We start from the raw sequence: 14,622 nt of genomic DNA, 5'->3' as shown, positions 1-14,622 counted from the left end.
TCCCCCAGTCGTATGGAATCTGTGCGGTTCTATCTATATATGTGAACAGAGAGGCTAGCAAGGGGGCCCACCAGGGCGCATTGGTTTTAAAAAGTTCTGCTGGTATACAGTCAATTCCGGGAGCTTTCCCGTTCTTTAGTTGGTCAATCAGCAGATGAGTCTCTGTTGTTGAGACTGCTGGCCATGGCTGTATCTGGTCTTCCGGTATGTCTAATGCACAGGACTCATCGCTAAATTCCTCGTAGAGATTATGGAAGTGTGTTTCCCAGGCTTTCATTGATATGCAGCAGGATAGTTGTGATAGGCCCCTATCCAGTTGTACAGCAACGATTCTCCAGAATAATGATGGGTTATTGGAATTGGAGGCCTCTATCAGTTGCTGCCATAATAACTTCATTGCGTACCTTTTCTTTTGTGTCAGGAGTTTTTTGTAACTCCTTTTGGCTTCAAGCATCTTTTGTCTGTTATCCTCTGTGGGATTATCCTTATGACATATAAAGGAATGGATCAATGATTTCCTGGAGGCTATGCACTCATGATCGAACCACTCCCTAGAGGTTTTCCTATGGTAGGGAGACTTGGAATTCGATTTTACAACAAACTCTTGAATTTTTTGTATAAGCATTTCATATGTTGTCATCATGTTCGGGGTGCTCTCCTCTATATCTAGGCACCCTTCCATGATTGCTTTTGAGAGACGGTAGCTCTCCTCAGATTTGTGCCAGTTAGATATCTGCTCGCTCACTTGTCCATTCCATCTGATTTTCTTGAGGCCTGTTCCAGGAGTTAAATCTGGTTGATATCTGTATTGTGGTTTGGGCAGATCAAAGGGTAGATCACACACGAGGGATAAAGGTAGGTGGTCACTTTCAGGTCTTGCTGCAATAGTGAATTTTGATATCCTAGGGATCAAATCCTGGGAAACAATGCAGTAGTCTATCGCTGACAATTTGTGTCCTGACCAATATGTATATTGACCAGGGTAATCTCCTTGTATAGCCCCGTTCAGTATATGTAGGTTCTGTCTGTAGGCCATCTGTGCTAGGTGTAAGCCTCCAATGTTGCATGTCTTGTCGTAGGATGATCTTATCATTAGGGGTGGGATAGTTTCCGTTTCTGGAGGCCATTGGTGAAAATGTGTATATAGGGCATTGTCGTTGGGGCCTACTCTTGCGTTTAAGTCACCAGCTAGTAATATCGTGGCTGACGGATGTTGTCTCCTCCATTGCACCACGTGGGCTTCCACTTCTTTCCATAGTTGTTCTACTTGAGCCTGCCGTCGATGTGTGGGTAAGTATAAGTTTATGCATAGCAGTTTGGTTTGTCCAAAGTCTAAGACTGCTGCTACAGACCATTCATCATTGGAGGGTAATTGGGTAATATTAGCTTGTATCTGCGTTGAGAAGAGTAAGGCTAAGCCTCCTTTGGGTCTGCCCCCTCTTTGGCTGGGTGTTGCTCTTTTTGTACACGAATGGTAATTATCCAGGTAGAGCTCGTCGATCGACCAGGTTTCCTGGATGAACAGGATGTCAAATTTAGTGAGGAAGTCCATTAGATTGGGATCTTTACTTTTAACTCCCCACCCTGCGATGTTCCACGAACAGGTGGCCAGCTTGTGTTTTTTGATTGGCAGGCATCTCAAGGGACAATCAAACCTATGTTTGTGGCCAGATTGAGATTTGTCATTCATTATGTCCCTTTTGGGGTGTGTAATAGGACAATTTGGCACCGTGTGTACTTGGTCATATTTTATTGTCCTGGAGGGGCGTCCTTCCCCCATGGCCTTACTTCAGTCATCCGTGTGAATAGTGTCTAGGGTTCCTAGGTTGTCCACAAAGATTGAACCGTTCTTGCCTGGTGGAACCGCTATTTCAGCTTGATGTGTTATTGTTTTCTTTGTTATAGATGGTTCCGTAGGTCCCAGTTCCTCTGGCGATAGGAATAGTCTTTGTATCCACTCACTATTGGATAAAGGTTTTGTGGAATAAGTTGCAAAGTTAAATTCCCTGGTGGCAGGTGTGACTAGAAGGGTAATAGATTTCCTTATGGATGCTAGTCTTTCAATTAGCACATCCTGAGCTTTATTTATTTGTTCAATAGTTGCTATGAAGCGGTTTTCATTCACTATACTGGAGCTTTCATCTGGGACGTGGTTTGGAGATAGGGTTTTTGGTCTTTTAACCAGCTGGTTTGGGGCTTTATCTGCCTCTAATTGAAGCATCTTACAGTTCTTGTCCATCATAGACTTTGTCGGCTTTATTTTCATCTTTTCAGTCTTGATTGTTTCGATGAGAGGAGTGGGAGTACCGGAGTCTTCGAATAGGCGAGTCACCTGCAATCCAACCGTTTGCAGTTTGTCCTTATTGTCTGAAACATGTCCTCTTTTTGGACATGTCCTGGACATGTCCTCTTTTTGGCGCCCAATGTGGCCCCTGGGCAGATTTTTTGATTTTACATGAATTGTCTGGGTTTTTTAGTTTGTTGAGCTGGGGGGGGGCATGCGCATACTCAGGAGGGCGCTGTGCCACAGCGGGGTCTTGCATGAGGAGTGCAGCCAGACCCCTTCACAATAATTCTTTTATCCTAGGTAGTTCTTCAAAATTGTTTTTGATGAACGGGTATAGTAGCAGGAACAAAACATACACAGTATGACAGAGCTTGTAAAAATTGACTCATTCTGGTCTTCCCTTAGGGCTTCTAATTCCATCATGACCACCTTGCCTGAAGCCAGTGCTAAATTTGCTGTTGACTTTTTCCACCGTGTGGCCCAAGAGCTCACAGATAACAATGTCTTGCTGTCCCCTGTGAACCTCATCCAGGCTCTAGGCCTGAGTGCTTATGCATCTGGAAATGAACAGGCAGCTGAGATCGAGAAGGTGAGAATAATCAAACAGAAGAGCTGCAGCCTTCAAACTAGGTTCGCTGGCAAATAGCTTCCCATCACTGGTCCACACCAATTATTACAGTTACAGTGGATCCTTGGGTTAATTGCCTTTGGGTAACGTAACTTTCGGGTTGTGAACACGGCAAACCTGGAAGTGTATACTTCCAGGTTTTGCCGCATGTCCATGCGCAGAAACAGTGCCTCTTCTTTCAGGGTGCACACAGACCCCCGGAACGAATTAAACTCATATCCGGAGGGTCCACTGTATTGTTATAATCACAATTCATTTGAATTTCCCCTCCCCATTTTCTTTTTCTTAATTAAACAAAAATTAGTATTAAACAAACCACCATCCACACATACAGAGGCACCAGATATCTATTTAATTACATTTAACTTTTAAGTCATTTCAGTTCTTAAACTGAATTATAGTGATTATAACAAATTATAGTGAATTATGGTGTTTATAACAAGTTTCCATGTGCACTTAGAGGCCCATAACTACTCTTGATGCTGCATATGTAATAAAACTATCCCAGGTTGATTGAAAAGCAGTGATTTTCTTGTCTGTTCAACTCTCTCAGACATGGGTTGTGTCAGTTTGTCCATTAATATTAGGCCCCATAGTTGTGAGATCCAGATCTAAACTGCATTTAGAGTCTTCCAGTCTTGCAATAGTAGGTAAGCAACTAGATCGTTCTGGGAAAGTTGTTGATCAGTTTCTGAAAATTATTCTAGAAATGCTGTTTCTGAATCCAAAGGGATTCCTCATATGTACTGAGCCTATTTGATTATTTTTTCAATCTGAACATTTACTTTCTCATTACAATCCTAAAGTAGCATCTTAAACAAGGATGCCTTAGAATGTGCATGCCTGGAAGAAAGGCTGTGTACAAATGCTGATAAATGTGTAGAAATGTAATCGCTTCATAGACGATATATGTAGGGCTGCCATACATCTGGAAAATCCTGGACATAGCCAGGATTCGTCCATTGAAAATGGTGTGCATGCAATCTGTTTCTCAAATAGGTCAAAATGTCTGGGAAAACCAGATTTTTGGGGGCCGAATTTCCCCCACCCAAAATAGCTAACAAACTTCTTTTTCTTTGGAGATTTTGCAGAAAAGAAAAAGGAAAGGAAACGTTTTGTGTCCGGATTTTGAAATATCGCAACCCGAAATATATGTATATGTAGAAAATATCCCTTTCCTCTGTTTCTCAATCCCAATGTGACTTGTTCCTATCAAGTGAATGTAATATTAACTCAAACTTCAGGTTGCCTGAAGCTCAATGGATGTTTGCATCATTAATTTGGCATGGTTCAGATATGATGTTCCAAACATGTCAAATCATTCACAAGTTTGAGATACAAGCAGAGATCTACCCTGTGTTTGATTGACAGTGACACCTTGTGGTGTATGAGACCTAGGAAACCATATATTTTAAGTTCTTAAGTGCTGCTGTTATTTTGCCTATGCAACTGAAGCCATGTTACCATTTCATTCAAGGTCCTTCACTGGGATGAAGTGAAGGAGAGTGACAAAACCAGAAAGAGTAGATATCTGGAAGCAGCCAAAAGTCTCAGACGTTCATCAACCAGATTAAGAACATCAAATGTACGTACAAGATTGCTTAAATAAAGTTTAGGAGTATTCTCCCTATCCCCTAAATCCAAGTGGCTTATTAGCATCTTCTCCTGTTTAAACTCAACATCAAATTCCGTGCCTTTTGGGGGGAAATATATTTGAAGGAAGAGTATTCAATCAATCCTTCGCATGAGAGTGCAGACATCATTTCCACAAATGCACTTGCGGCAAAATAGTCAAATGTAAAACTCAAGTGAAACAGGCACAAGAATATACAAATATCTGCATCTTCCTCTGCAGTATTAGTGCAATCTTGGGCAGTATTTAACTAAATAATTCCAGAAATGAAACGATCTTTGCTTGTGCACTGGGATTGCCACCCTCCTCCCCAGGCATATCCCAAATATGCCACCCGCAAACCTGCTCCAGAGGGTTAAAGCGGGGACCAGAACAGATTTGGTGGGCACAGGTGAAAAGAGGGAGGAAAGTTCCATGTGCAAGTGGAAGTTTTTCCGCTCATACAAGGAGATAATTAGCACTAAGTTGAATGCAGCCCTCGGTTTACGGGACGTTTTGAAAGGTTCATGTGTTTTTATGCCAATGAAGATTTCTTTTTAATCATTTTTATTGATTTTCCAGTAAAAAAACATCCAATTAATATATCCAATCACAATACTCCAATTAAAATAAAAAACTAAAATAAAAAGACCAAATTATAGTCCAAATTATAATTATTAATTTTTCGGAGCTCCTCACGGTCTGGATCTCTGAAGCATATCGCCACATCTCAGTCCTGCCTCTCCTCATTGTTTCAATATTTTCCACATCTCGATTTTGATGCTTTATAATTCTCTGTCCCTGAGTCCACGATTCTCAATCTTCTGCCAGTGAAGATATCTTATTCCTTTCCTCTAACTCAGCGATGTCCAACAGGTTGACCGCGATCGACAGGTGGATCACCTGCATGATCCTTGTCAATCACGGTTGATCGCGGGCAAGTAATGTCCCTGCCCCCGTCCCATATAAACCTCAGAAACTCTACAACTGTCCACTCCCCTCCCAAAAGAAGCTCAACAACTCTGGCCACCCCCCCCCCATGCCCACTCCTTCCTGCTCCAATGACAATGGGTAGATCACGGCCAGTTAATTTATACTGGGAGTAGATCACAGTTTCTTAGGAGTTGGATGTGCCTGCTATAACAGAACTGGAATTGAAGAACCTACTGACGGAGATGTTTCATTGCAGGCACAGAATAAAGATGCTAGCTGTCCGAATCTGAAAACCCATCCTAAACCATCACATTTAAAACCTTGTGACAACAGATGAGACATATGCCACACACCTCCTTGCTCTGAGCCTCAGCCACCTTGCCATAATGCCTAAGTTGTGGAATACTTGGGAAGTCTGATCTAGATCAATGTTACAGATATAGTGACCGACCCGAGGTCATCCGGTGAATTTCACTGCTGCGCAGGGATTTTAAATCTGGATTTGTGTATTTCCTTCCAACTTTTCACTGGATCTTATAGTAATACATTGTGTGAAATCATGTGAAACTCGTGCACATTAGGAGCTGATGACACTGAGCGCTTTGCCAATAAAGAATTAAAAATCCGGTCACTTGGCTTTGTTGGTTTGCATGTATTCAGGACACAGAGAAGTTAATAATGAGATTAGCAGCCAAGTGTCATGAGAATTAACCTTCTATTTCAAATCCTTAGGATGTTCCCTGCTATGAGTGTGAGGAGCCTGAAGGAATCCATACGGCATTCAGCAAAATCCTTGTGACTCTTAATGAGCCCAGCGCTAACTATACCCTGAGCTTTGCCAACAAGCTCTATGGAAACAAGGACATTGCCTTCATCCAGGTAACTCTAAATTTGGTCCCTGTGGGTGCTCCACTGCACTGTGAGAACCAAGTGCACATTGCAACCTGCTATTGACTGTATTCTACCATAAATGGGTTCATCATCTATTGCTGTCTGTCAAAGCTGTGCCTCATTGCGTGGACAGGCAGAGTCCCCAGATCCTGCGCGGTCCCCCCATCATGTGGAATAACGACTCAAGACAACGTGCTATGGGATTAAATTGGCCACAACTTTATTAAATTTCAAATGTGGGTAGACCTTGGCTCAGGCATTGGGCGTTCTTCCTCCCCAGTCCGCAGCCAGGGACCTAGGGAGCATCAGGGTTATCCAGTGTGTGGGGGGGGGATGGGCCGGCTCTGGAGAACATATGTTCAAGCAGAGATAGCCGCCCCTGTTACGCCGCCGCCGCAGGGGAGAGCAATGACGACCTTTCGGCGTACGGTCAAAGCCTCCCTTCAGAAACCCTTTTAACGGGGAACCCTGGTATTGCCGCCGCAAGGAGGAAGATGGACTAAAGGATTCCGCCCAAGGCCTAATACCGCCAAAGTTGTGACGTTTTGCTACGGGAAAGGCGAAACCTGCCAATGCAGGGAAATTCCTTTCCGGCCCTTTAACAGCGACCTTAACGTAGCACTGCCCGCATACCTGTGAAGAAAAGTTAACCTGCAAAACCTGTGAAGAAAAGTTAACCTGCAAAATAAGACATTAACTGAGGGTGGGTAGGGTGGGAGAAGCTCTGGAGCCAAGTGAGGATTCCCAGGTAAGATCCTCCCTCTATTGTGTGGGCAGGTAATCCCTCCCCTACCTGGCCTGGTCTCCTTGGCAACGCTTCCCCCAGGTGGGATTGGACAACTGACTGAGGTAGGCGGAGACCTCCAGGTATCCCACCTGAGGGAAGGCAAAGCCAAGCCTATGCTGTTGGGGCCGCTCCAGATCTAGGGGCTGCACGCGTCCACGCAAAGGGCGCCCCCCGTTTTAAGCGGGGAGCGGTCATTCCCAGGCCACCAGAGGGAACTATTACAGTAATGATTACCTGTTGCATGAAGTACTCCACAACTAAAACCCTATCAATAAAAATCTCTGCTGGCTTCCAGAAGGCTATCAATAATAACATTTCTATTATGCAAAACCTTTGAGGTCATGAAGCTGTACTTCTAATACAGTGGTACCTCGGGTTACATACGCTTCAGGTTACATACGCTTCAGGTTACAGACTCCACTAACCAAGAAATAGTGCATCAAGTTAAAAACTTTGCTTCAGGATGAGAACAGAAATCATGCTCTGGCAGCATGGCAGCAGCAGGAGGCCCCATTAGCTAAAGTTATGCTTCAGGTTAAGAACAGTTTCAGGTGAAGTACAGACCTCCGGAACAAATTAAGTACTTCACCTGAGGGACCACTGTAATCTCAAATCAGAGACCAACCTGGATGTTATAACCGATTTGTTATTCTTTTAAATTTACTGATACATGGATTCAGTTTTTCTAATTCTGTCTAGAAATTCATATTCTGTGCTCTGAAACTGTACCTGACTGAAGTGGATGGAGTTGATTTGCACAATGCCCCCGAGGAAGTGAGGAGACTCATCAACCTTTGGGTTGAAATCCGTACACATGGTAAGACCACACAATGTACTAACAAATTCTTCCTGACAACTTTTGTGAAAGGAAAGCTTCTACCTGTTGTTCCTCACTTGAGTGATCTAAAAATCAGCATCTAAATCTAAAATCTATTTTACTCTCCAAGAATAACCTAAGAAACCATTGTCGCCTCTGCTGTCCTCCAAACATGGTAAAAGGAAAACTGGTGCTCATGATATTTTATTTGCTTCTTAAAGCACCCCAAAGGACCACTCAGGGTATAATTAAGTACTTAATCTAATTAATCTACTCAAGCTGCTCCAGTTACCCTCCATAAATAGCTAGCATACATGTTGTACACTCCTTTTTATTTGAAGTCATACTATGGAATATAATATTTCAAAAACCTGGATATTTTTCTTAACCCTATTATATCCATTTCTTTGCTAGGTAAAATGAAGGATCTTCTCCCCAAGGAAATCTTTTGATTGCTTTGCTCAGCTCCTGTTGGTGAATGCTCTCTACTTCAAAGGACAATGGGAAGTGAAATTTGACAAAGAGCTCACAGAAGAAGCCCCATTTTATCCACATCATGCAGATGAGGTGAGTTGTAAATATATGTCTAGCTTCCTTGCTTCTGTTGTGCAGAGACAATGAGAGCAAGTAGGTGGGTCACCTTGCAACTTCCAAATTGCCTGATTTTCATGGGAGTTCAGTTGCCCCAATAGCGTCTTGATGGAAGTCACGTGAAATACTTGATGCAAGGAAGGCTCTGCAGTGATGAACTGAACGCTTTTTAGATGATGGCTCCCACACAACTAGGCTTAGATGTCTTAAAGCCCCATGAGTAACAACAGAGTTTCACTTGTCCACTAGCCACCAGTCTCATTATTTCAATGAAGGAAGAGGATAACTTATTTTAGCAGGATTGATGCTGAAATCTTGGAAGAGAAAAATCTGCTCTCTTCATTCTGGGAGTTTGATGGAATCATGTAGCCTTGCAAAGAACTAGAAGGCTCACTACTTCTTGCATTTTAGAGGGGCGATCCTAACCATTATATTTCTTCCAGATTTATTCATTCAGGATAAACAGAAGATATTGGGCCTCTCCCCTCAATCTTGCATATCTTCTTCCAAGGGGGTTTCTAAAAAAAAAGATGCGCTTGACAGATGGTGCCCATTTTATCCATCTCTCCCTTTTTCAGCAAACCAGAGGCAGTCTCTTGGGTTGTCAATCTCACCTTTATAACTTGGATATTCAAAATCAGGGGAAGGAAGGAACCTCCTAAAGCAAAATAAGTTCCTTTGCTCTTTTTAAATATTTGCTCCTTTTCTTTTCTTTACAGAAGGATTGCCATACCGTGCAGCTGATGCACAGGAAAGGTGTCTACAATGCAGGGACAATTGACCTATGCAATGTTCAAGTCCAGGTTCTTGAGATTCCCTACAAAAACAATGAAATGAGCTTGTTTGTATTGCTCCCAGTAGACTGCAGTGCGGAAGCTCTTCAACAGGTAAATCATATTCCTGCTCCTGTGCCGACAACAACAACAATTTATTATTTATACCCTGCTCATCTGGCTGGGTTTCCCCAGCCACTCTGGGTGGCTCCCAACAGAACATTAAAAACATGATAAAACACCAAACACTAAAAACTTCTCTAAACAGGGCTGCCTTCAGATGTCTTCTAAAAGTCAGATGGTTGTTTATTTCCTCGACATCTGATGGGAGGGCATTCTACAGGGCGGTGCCACTACCGAGAAGGCCCTCTGCCTGGTTCTCTGTAACCTCACTTCTTGCAGTGAGAGAACCACCAGAAGGCCTTCAGTGCTGGACCTCAGTGTTCGGGCGGAACTATGGGGGTGGAGACACTCCTTCAGGTATACTGGGATGAGGCCATTTAGGGCTTTAAAGGTCAGCACCAACACTTTGAATTGTGCTTGGAAGTGTACAGGGAGCCAATGTAGGTCTTTCAGGACCGGTGTTATATGGTCTCGGCGGCCACTAATATCCATGATGCTCTTCTCCATAACACTTATATGGATTTAATAATATTGTTGTGAAAGGACGTACTATTACCTACTTATCTATTGTGGTCACCATTGCTTTGATTCAACCTGGGACTGAAATGATATCACTGCCATTTCTGTGTTTGTTCCTCTAGCTGGAAGGTGGACTAAGCCATGAGCATCTTCTTGACTTATCCTGTGATCTGAAGCCCGTAGAGGTGGAAGTGGCTCTTCCCAAGTTCAGCTCTGAGAAGAGAACTGAAATCGACCTGGTTGATCGAAAAAAGGGAGATTTCTCTGGAGCAACCACAACAGAGAATGTGGTTCTGACTCAGTTTATCCACAATGCTCTATTTGAGGTTGATGAGGAAGGTGGTGAAGAAGCAGAGGCAGCCCATTGCCCCAAGGATAGGCGTCCACGTCGGGAACCTGTGAAGATTCTGGCTAACCATCCTTTCCTCTTTTATGTCCTTCACAAATGCACCCAAAGCATACTTGTTTTCGGCAGATTTGCAAAACCACAATAAAGGAAGATTTCTGATTCGTGGAACAAAGTCAATGGAAAACAGATATAGGAAATGCTTTATGTGCCTCATATTCTTTGGTCAGAGAAAACTCTTTTTGGTGGTGGGCCTACTTTTCATGGTATGTTAATGGTTTTTTAAAGGATTGCTACCCTGCCTCTTTGCAATACCTTCTTCAGTCATTTTACATCTTTTTGAAGAATATCTTTCCACCCAGGACTCAGCAAGACTGCTAGAGAAAAGGTGATATATATGTGTTGTGTGTGCGATATAGCATTGTGCCACCAGATGGAGGCCCGTGTTTCTCTAGCTATTTTCCCTTTTTAAAATTTACAACGCTTTAAACTGAAAGCCTTCTTTGGTGTTTCTAGATCCAGCCCTGAGCTCTGAATATTGCCCTAGCATTTGAACAGATGTCCAAGACTTCAGAGCAACCACCTAAACAGAAATGCCTATGTTCTGAAAGGAATTTTTTAAACAATGTGTTCGAATTTTTGCACAAAATACACTAAGAACTTAAAATATAAAACGTAAAAAATGTAAAAAAGAGATAATATATATTCTTTTCTTCTTTCACATATATATATATATATAGATTTGTGTGGCTATCACTGAATTGGAAAGGCCAAAGTTGGCATGAGGCTTCTGTCCTCGGCTCACTTGCCTGGAAGTAAGCTCTTTTGAACTCAGTGAGACTTACTTCTGAGTAGACAATGTATAAAAGTAACTCTGGGGCCAACTCTGGCCAATTCTGGGGTTGCGGCGCTCATCTCGCTTTATTGGCCGAGGGAGCCGGCGTACATGTGGCCAGCATGACTAAGCCGCTTCTGGCGAACCAGAGCAGTGCACAGAAACACTGTTTACCTTCCCGCCGGAGTGGTACCTATTTATCTACTTGCACTTTGACATGCTTTTGAACTGCTAGGTTGGCAGGAGCAGGGACCGAGCAATGGGAGCTCACCCCATCATGGTGATTCGAACTGCTGACCTTCTGATCGGCAAGCCCTAGGCTCTATGGTTTAACCCACAGCGCCACCCGCATCTCCTAGACAATGTATAGGATCACACAAATCAACATGGAACTGTAGCCTAGCTGCTTCACATGAAAACCTTTTCATATAGCTTTTGAGACATTCTCTGGCCATGTTTCAATAAACAAAGCATTTAATAAAATTGTTCTGCAGTGTTCATTTGCAAGGGAGTTCACTGTAGAGCATGATTTCTTAAGTACCCTTAGCTCAGGGAACTTAAATGGGCTAAGTGCTCTAAGGGTACTGAAGTAGACCAAGAGGATTAAAGTGAGCTAAGTTGGCTAAGAGGACTGAAGTGGGCCAAGTGTTCTAAGGGGCAAAGGGGAATTTAATGGTCTAAGGGGAATTAAGGGGACTGGGGTGGGCTAAGGAGACTTAGGGGGCTAATTGGGCTAAAGTGATTGAAGTGGCCTACGTCAGTCCACTTAGCCCACTTATGTCCCCAGTTAGACCACTTTTGACCACTTTAGCCAACTGAAACTTAGCCACTCACTTTTAGCATTAACTTTTTTCAAAGATATTTCTTCCAATGGAGAGAGCCACCAAGGTGTTTTCTGTTCCAATAAATTTTTATATTTCCCCCACGCTGAGTAAATTGATTTTCTCACCAAGTTGTTTAGGAAACCTTTATGCACTTTTGTTTTTTCTTACCGTAGATATGCATCCCAAACAAATCTATTATCATGACCTTCCAAGTCTAAGATATCCACATGCTTTAAGACAATTCACTCCCAGAACCAGCAAAGACAGGACACCTCATAATATAATCTCAAATCTGGCATGGAGAACTTTCCTTAGTCTGGCATGGAGACTTTCCTTAGTCCCCGTTAACAATTTATATTTTATCCTCGGTTTCTTCCTCTGCATGATTTGATTTTAAATGAGGCATACCAAATTCCCCCTCCCTAATCCCGTGATACCGAGTCAATTTACAGAGTGACCTGCCCCTCTGACGTTATCAAACATTTTTTTGGCCAGCATTGAAAATTCTGCAAGGGGATGCTGTTGAGAAGGGTCTGGAACAGAGAAGAAAAAATCTAGGCAGAATCATCGTTTTAAGAGTGGCGATTCAACCCAACCTTGAAAACTCAAGACATTTCCATTTCTTTCAGTCTTCCTTCATAGTCCTCAAAAGAGGACCAAAATTCCTCTTACAAAATGGGGGTGGTTTCTTTAGTGCTGAAAGCCCCAAAGAATTTACAACTTCCAGGTTTAAGTGTCACTCCTGGCAATTGTTGCAGGCTCTTTTAAGTTGCTTTCTCAAAGGAGGTGCCTCTCATCAGCTGTCACAAGAACAGGTTTCCCTTAGAGCCTCAAACCATGATTCATTGTAAACATGAAAAGTGCTTTGCAGTTCACCGCACCCTTCTCTGAGCTAGAAGCTGATGCAGCCCCAAAAAGTTTGGCTTGTGGGGCAGTGTGCCGAGTGCTCCCTGAAATCTGGGGTCAACCCTGCTGTGCAGCATGAACCCACAGCAAAAGCATAAGCCAGCTCACATTCTCCCCCATCCCTGCATCCCTTCGAAAGGATAAAATTTGAAGCAAACTGTTGGAAGCATCTGAAATCTTTCCGAACCTGGAATCTTGTTTAAAATCGTTTTTATTGGTTTTGGACAAGAGGAATATCAAACAAGAAAGAGACCAATGAAAAAGCCATAAACAATATTAGGTTTTGTGTAAAATTACTATGTGAGTGAGCACACTGGAGGGAAAGGGAAGCAGGGTCACCTAGAATTTGGCGAGTAAATAAAGCCTCTTTAGTGTATACAGTCTCTCCAGACAGAGGACTGTTTGGCACATGTTGCCTGCCAGTTCATTGATAAACAAGATGAAGGAGAACCGAACCAAACTTGTTAGGCTTGGCCATTCCATGGATCCATCTGTACTATAAAGTTAAAACAGTACCATACAACTTTATGTAGACTTGGTGTCCCCCAAAGACATCTGGGAATGTCACCAGTGGGCATCAGCAACGAGCAGTGATATTCTTCAGCTTGGGGAGAGGCAGTTGCTTGCTTAGATGGCTCCTATGTTTCCTCATGAAGTAATTCTGGCTTCTCTGACCTCAGGCTGCAAACATCCTGGCCCAACTAATTGAGCTTACTGTTCATTAAGACTTCTGGTATTGTGTCAGAGAGTAAATAAAGTGCTGGCACCATATTTCACCAGACAGTAGACGCCTTGGAGCTGGTGCATTCCAGCTACTTTTTGGACTACACCTACACAGCCCCAGTCAACAAAGCCATACTTCTAGAGACTTCTGGTATTCACCACACATTTGCCATGCTTTAGTGTGCGTCTCTGTGGTACACTTACTTGATAGAAATTAGATTTAGGATGGGAGTGCTAAGGGGGCCAGGCCTGCACAGAGCCAAGATGGCGGCCTAGTTTCCAGTCTCATGGCCCTGTAGCACCGTATACAAGCCAAAAGCCCTCTTGTCCATTCATTCAACATTATACACAAATAAAATGATACAGACATCTGATTTGAGATCAGCAAACCCCTTTCCCTGCCACCTCCCAGTTTGAATGATTGAATGGGGTTGGAGATATTTTAAAAAATCATTTAAAAATTGTTATATGTACATTTTTTCATTACTTTTGTATAAGTTAAGTTTGTTTTTAAGGGGAGAGGGTCAGGGCTTCCTCAGGAGTGGACCCTAGCCAATATAATGGCTGGGACAGGAACCACTGGGGCAGAGACAATGGAACACTCAATCTCAGTGATTATGGGCAGGAGGAAGAGCTACCCTAGGATCAGATTATGTTTTTACTGAGGAGTCAGGTTTAGTCACTATCTGAAGACTACCCTTGCCTCTGTGTCAGGTCTTGGCCAGGCAGATACAGGTATCAGCAAGGGTGTCCCACATGAGCTTAAGGTAGTGCTGTGCAAAGCCAGGTCAATGACTAGTAAGACCAACACCATCCATGATTTGATAATGGATGAGGGAATTGACCTGGCAGAATGCCTTCTCAGTCTTATTTTCCAAACCTTCCTATTTTCATGAGCCTTCTGGTCTGTTTCAACTTCTTCTGCAATTGATGTGCCAAGTAAGCTGAAATCTAAACCCAAATTGCAACACAAGTAGATTATTAACTGAGGAAGGGTTTTCTGTTTTGTTTTGGAAATGCTTCTCAA

At 43.0% G+C, this 14,622-nt stretch overlaps 1 protein-coding gene across 1 annotated transcript; it reads left to right on the top strand.

Moving 5' to 3' along the window:
* Positions 1-2,705: 2,705 nt before the first annotated feature.
* LOC310848359 (serpin B3-like) lies at positions 2,706-10,516 on the top strand. Its single transcript, XM_083747381.1, is given in 8 exon segments — positions 2,706-2,876; positions 4,393-4,500; positions 6,193-6,339; positions 7,838-7,955; positions 8,370-8,398; positions 8,400-8,522; positions 9,266-9,433; positions 10,084-10,516. Coding segments are annotated over 8 exon segments (1,233 nt in total). The 5' UTR covers positions 2,706-2,708; the 3' UTR covers positions 10,456-10,516.
* The last annotated feature ends 4,106 nt before the right edge of the window (positions 10,517-14,622 follow it).

This window comes from Podarcis gaigeae (genome assembly GCF_964106915.1).
Source record: "Podarcis gaigeae genome assembly, chromosome: 7".
In the NCBI taxonomy this organism is placed as follows: Eukaryota; Metazoa; Chordata; class Lepidosauria; order Squamata; family Lacertidae; genus Podarcis; species Podarcis gaigeae.
The sequence above is the reverse complement of the archived record's forward strand: the minus strand, read 5'-3'. Positions and strand labels throughout refer to the sequence as shown.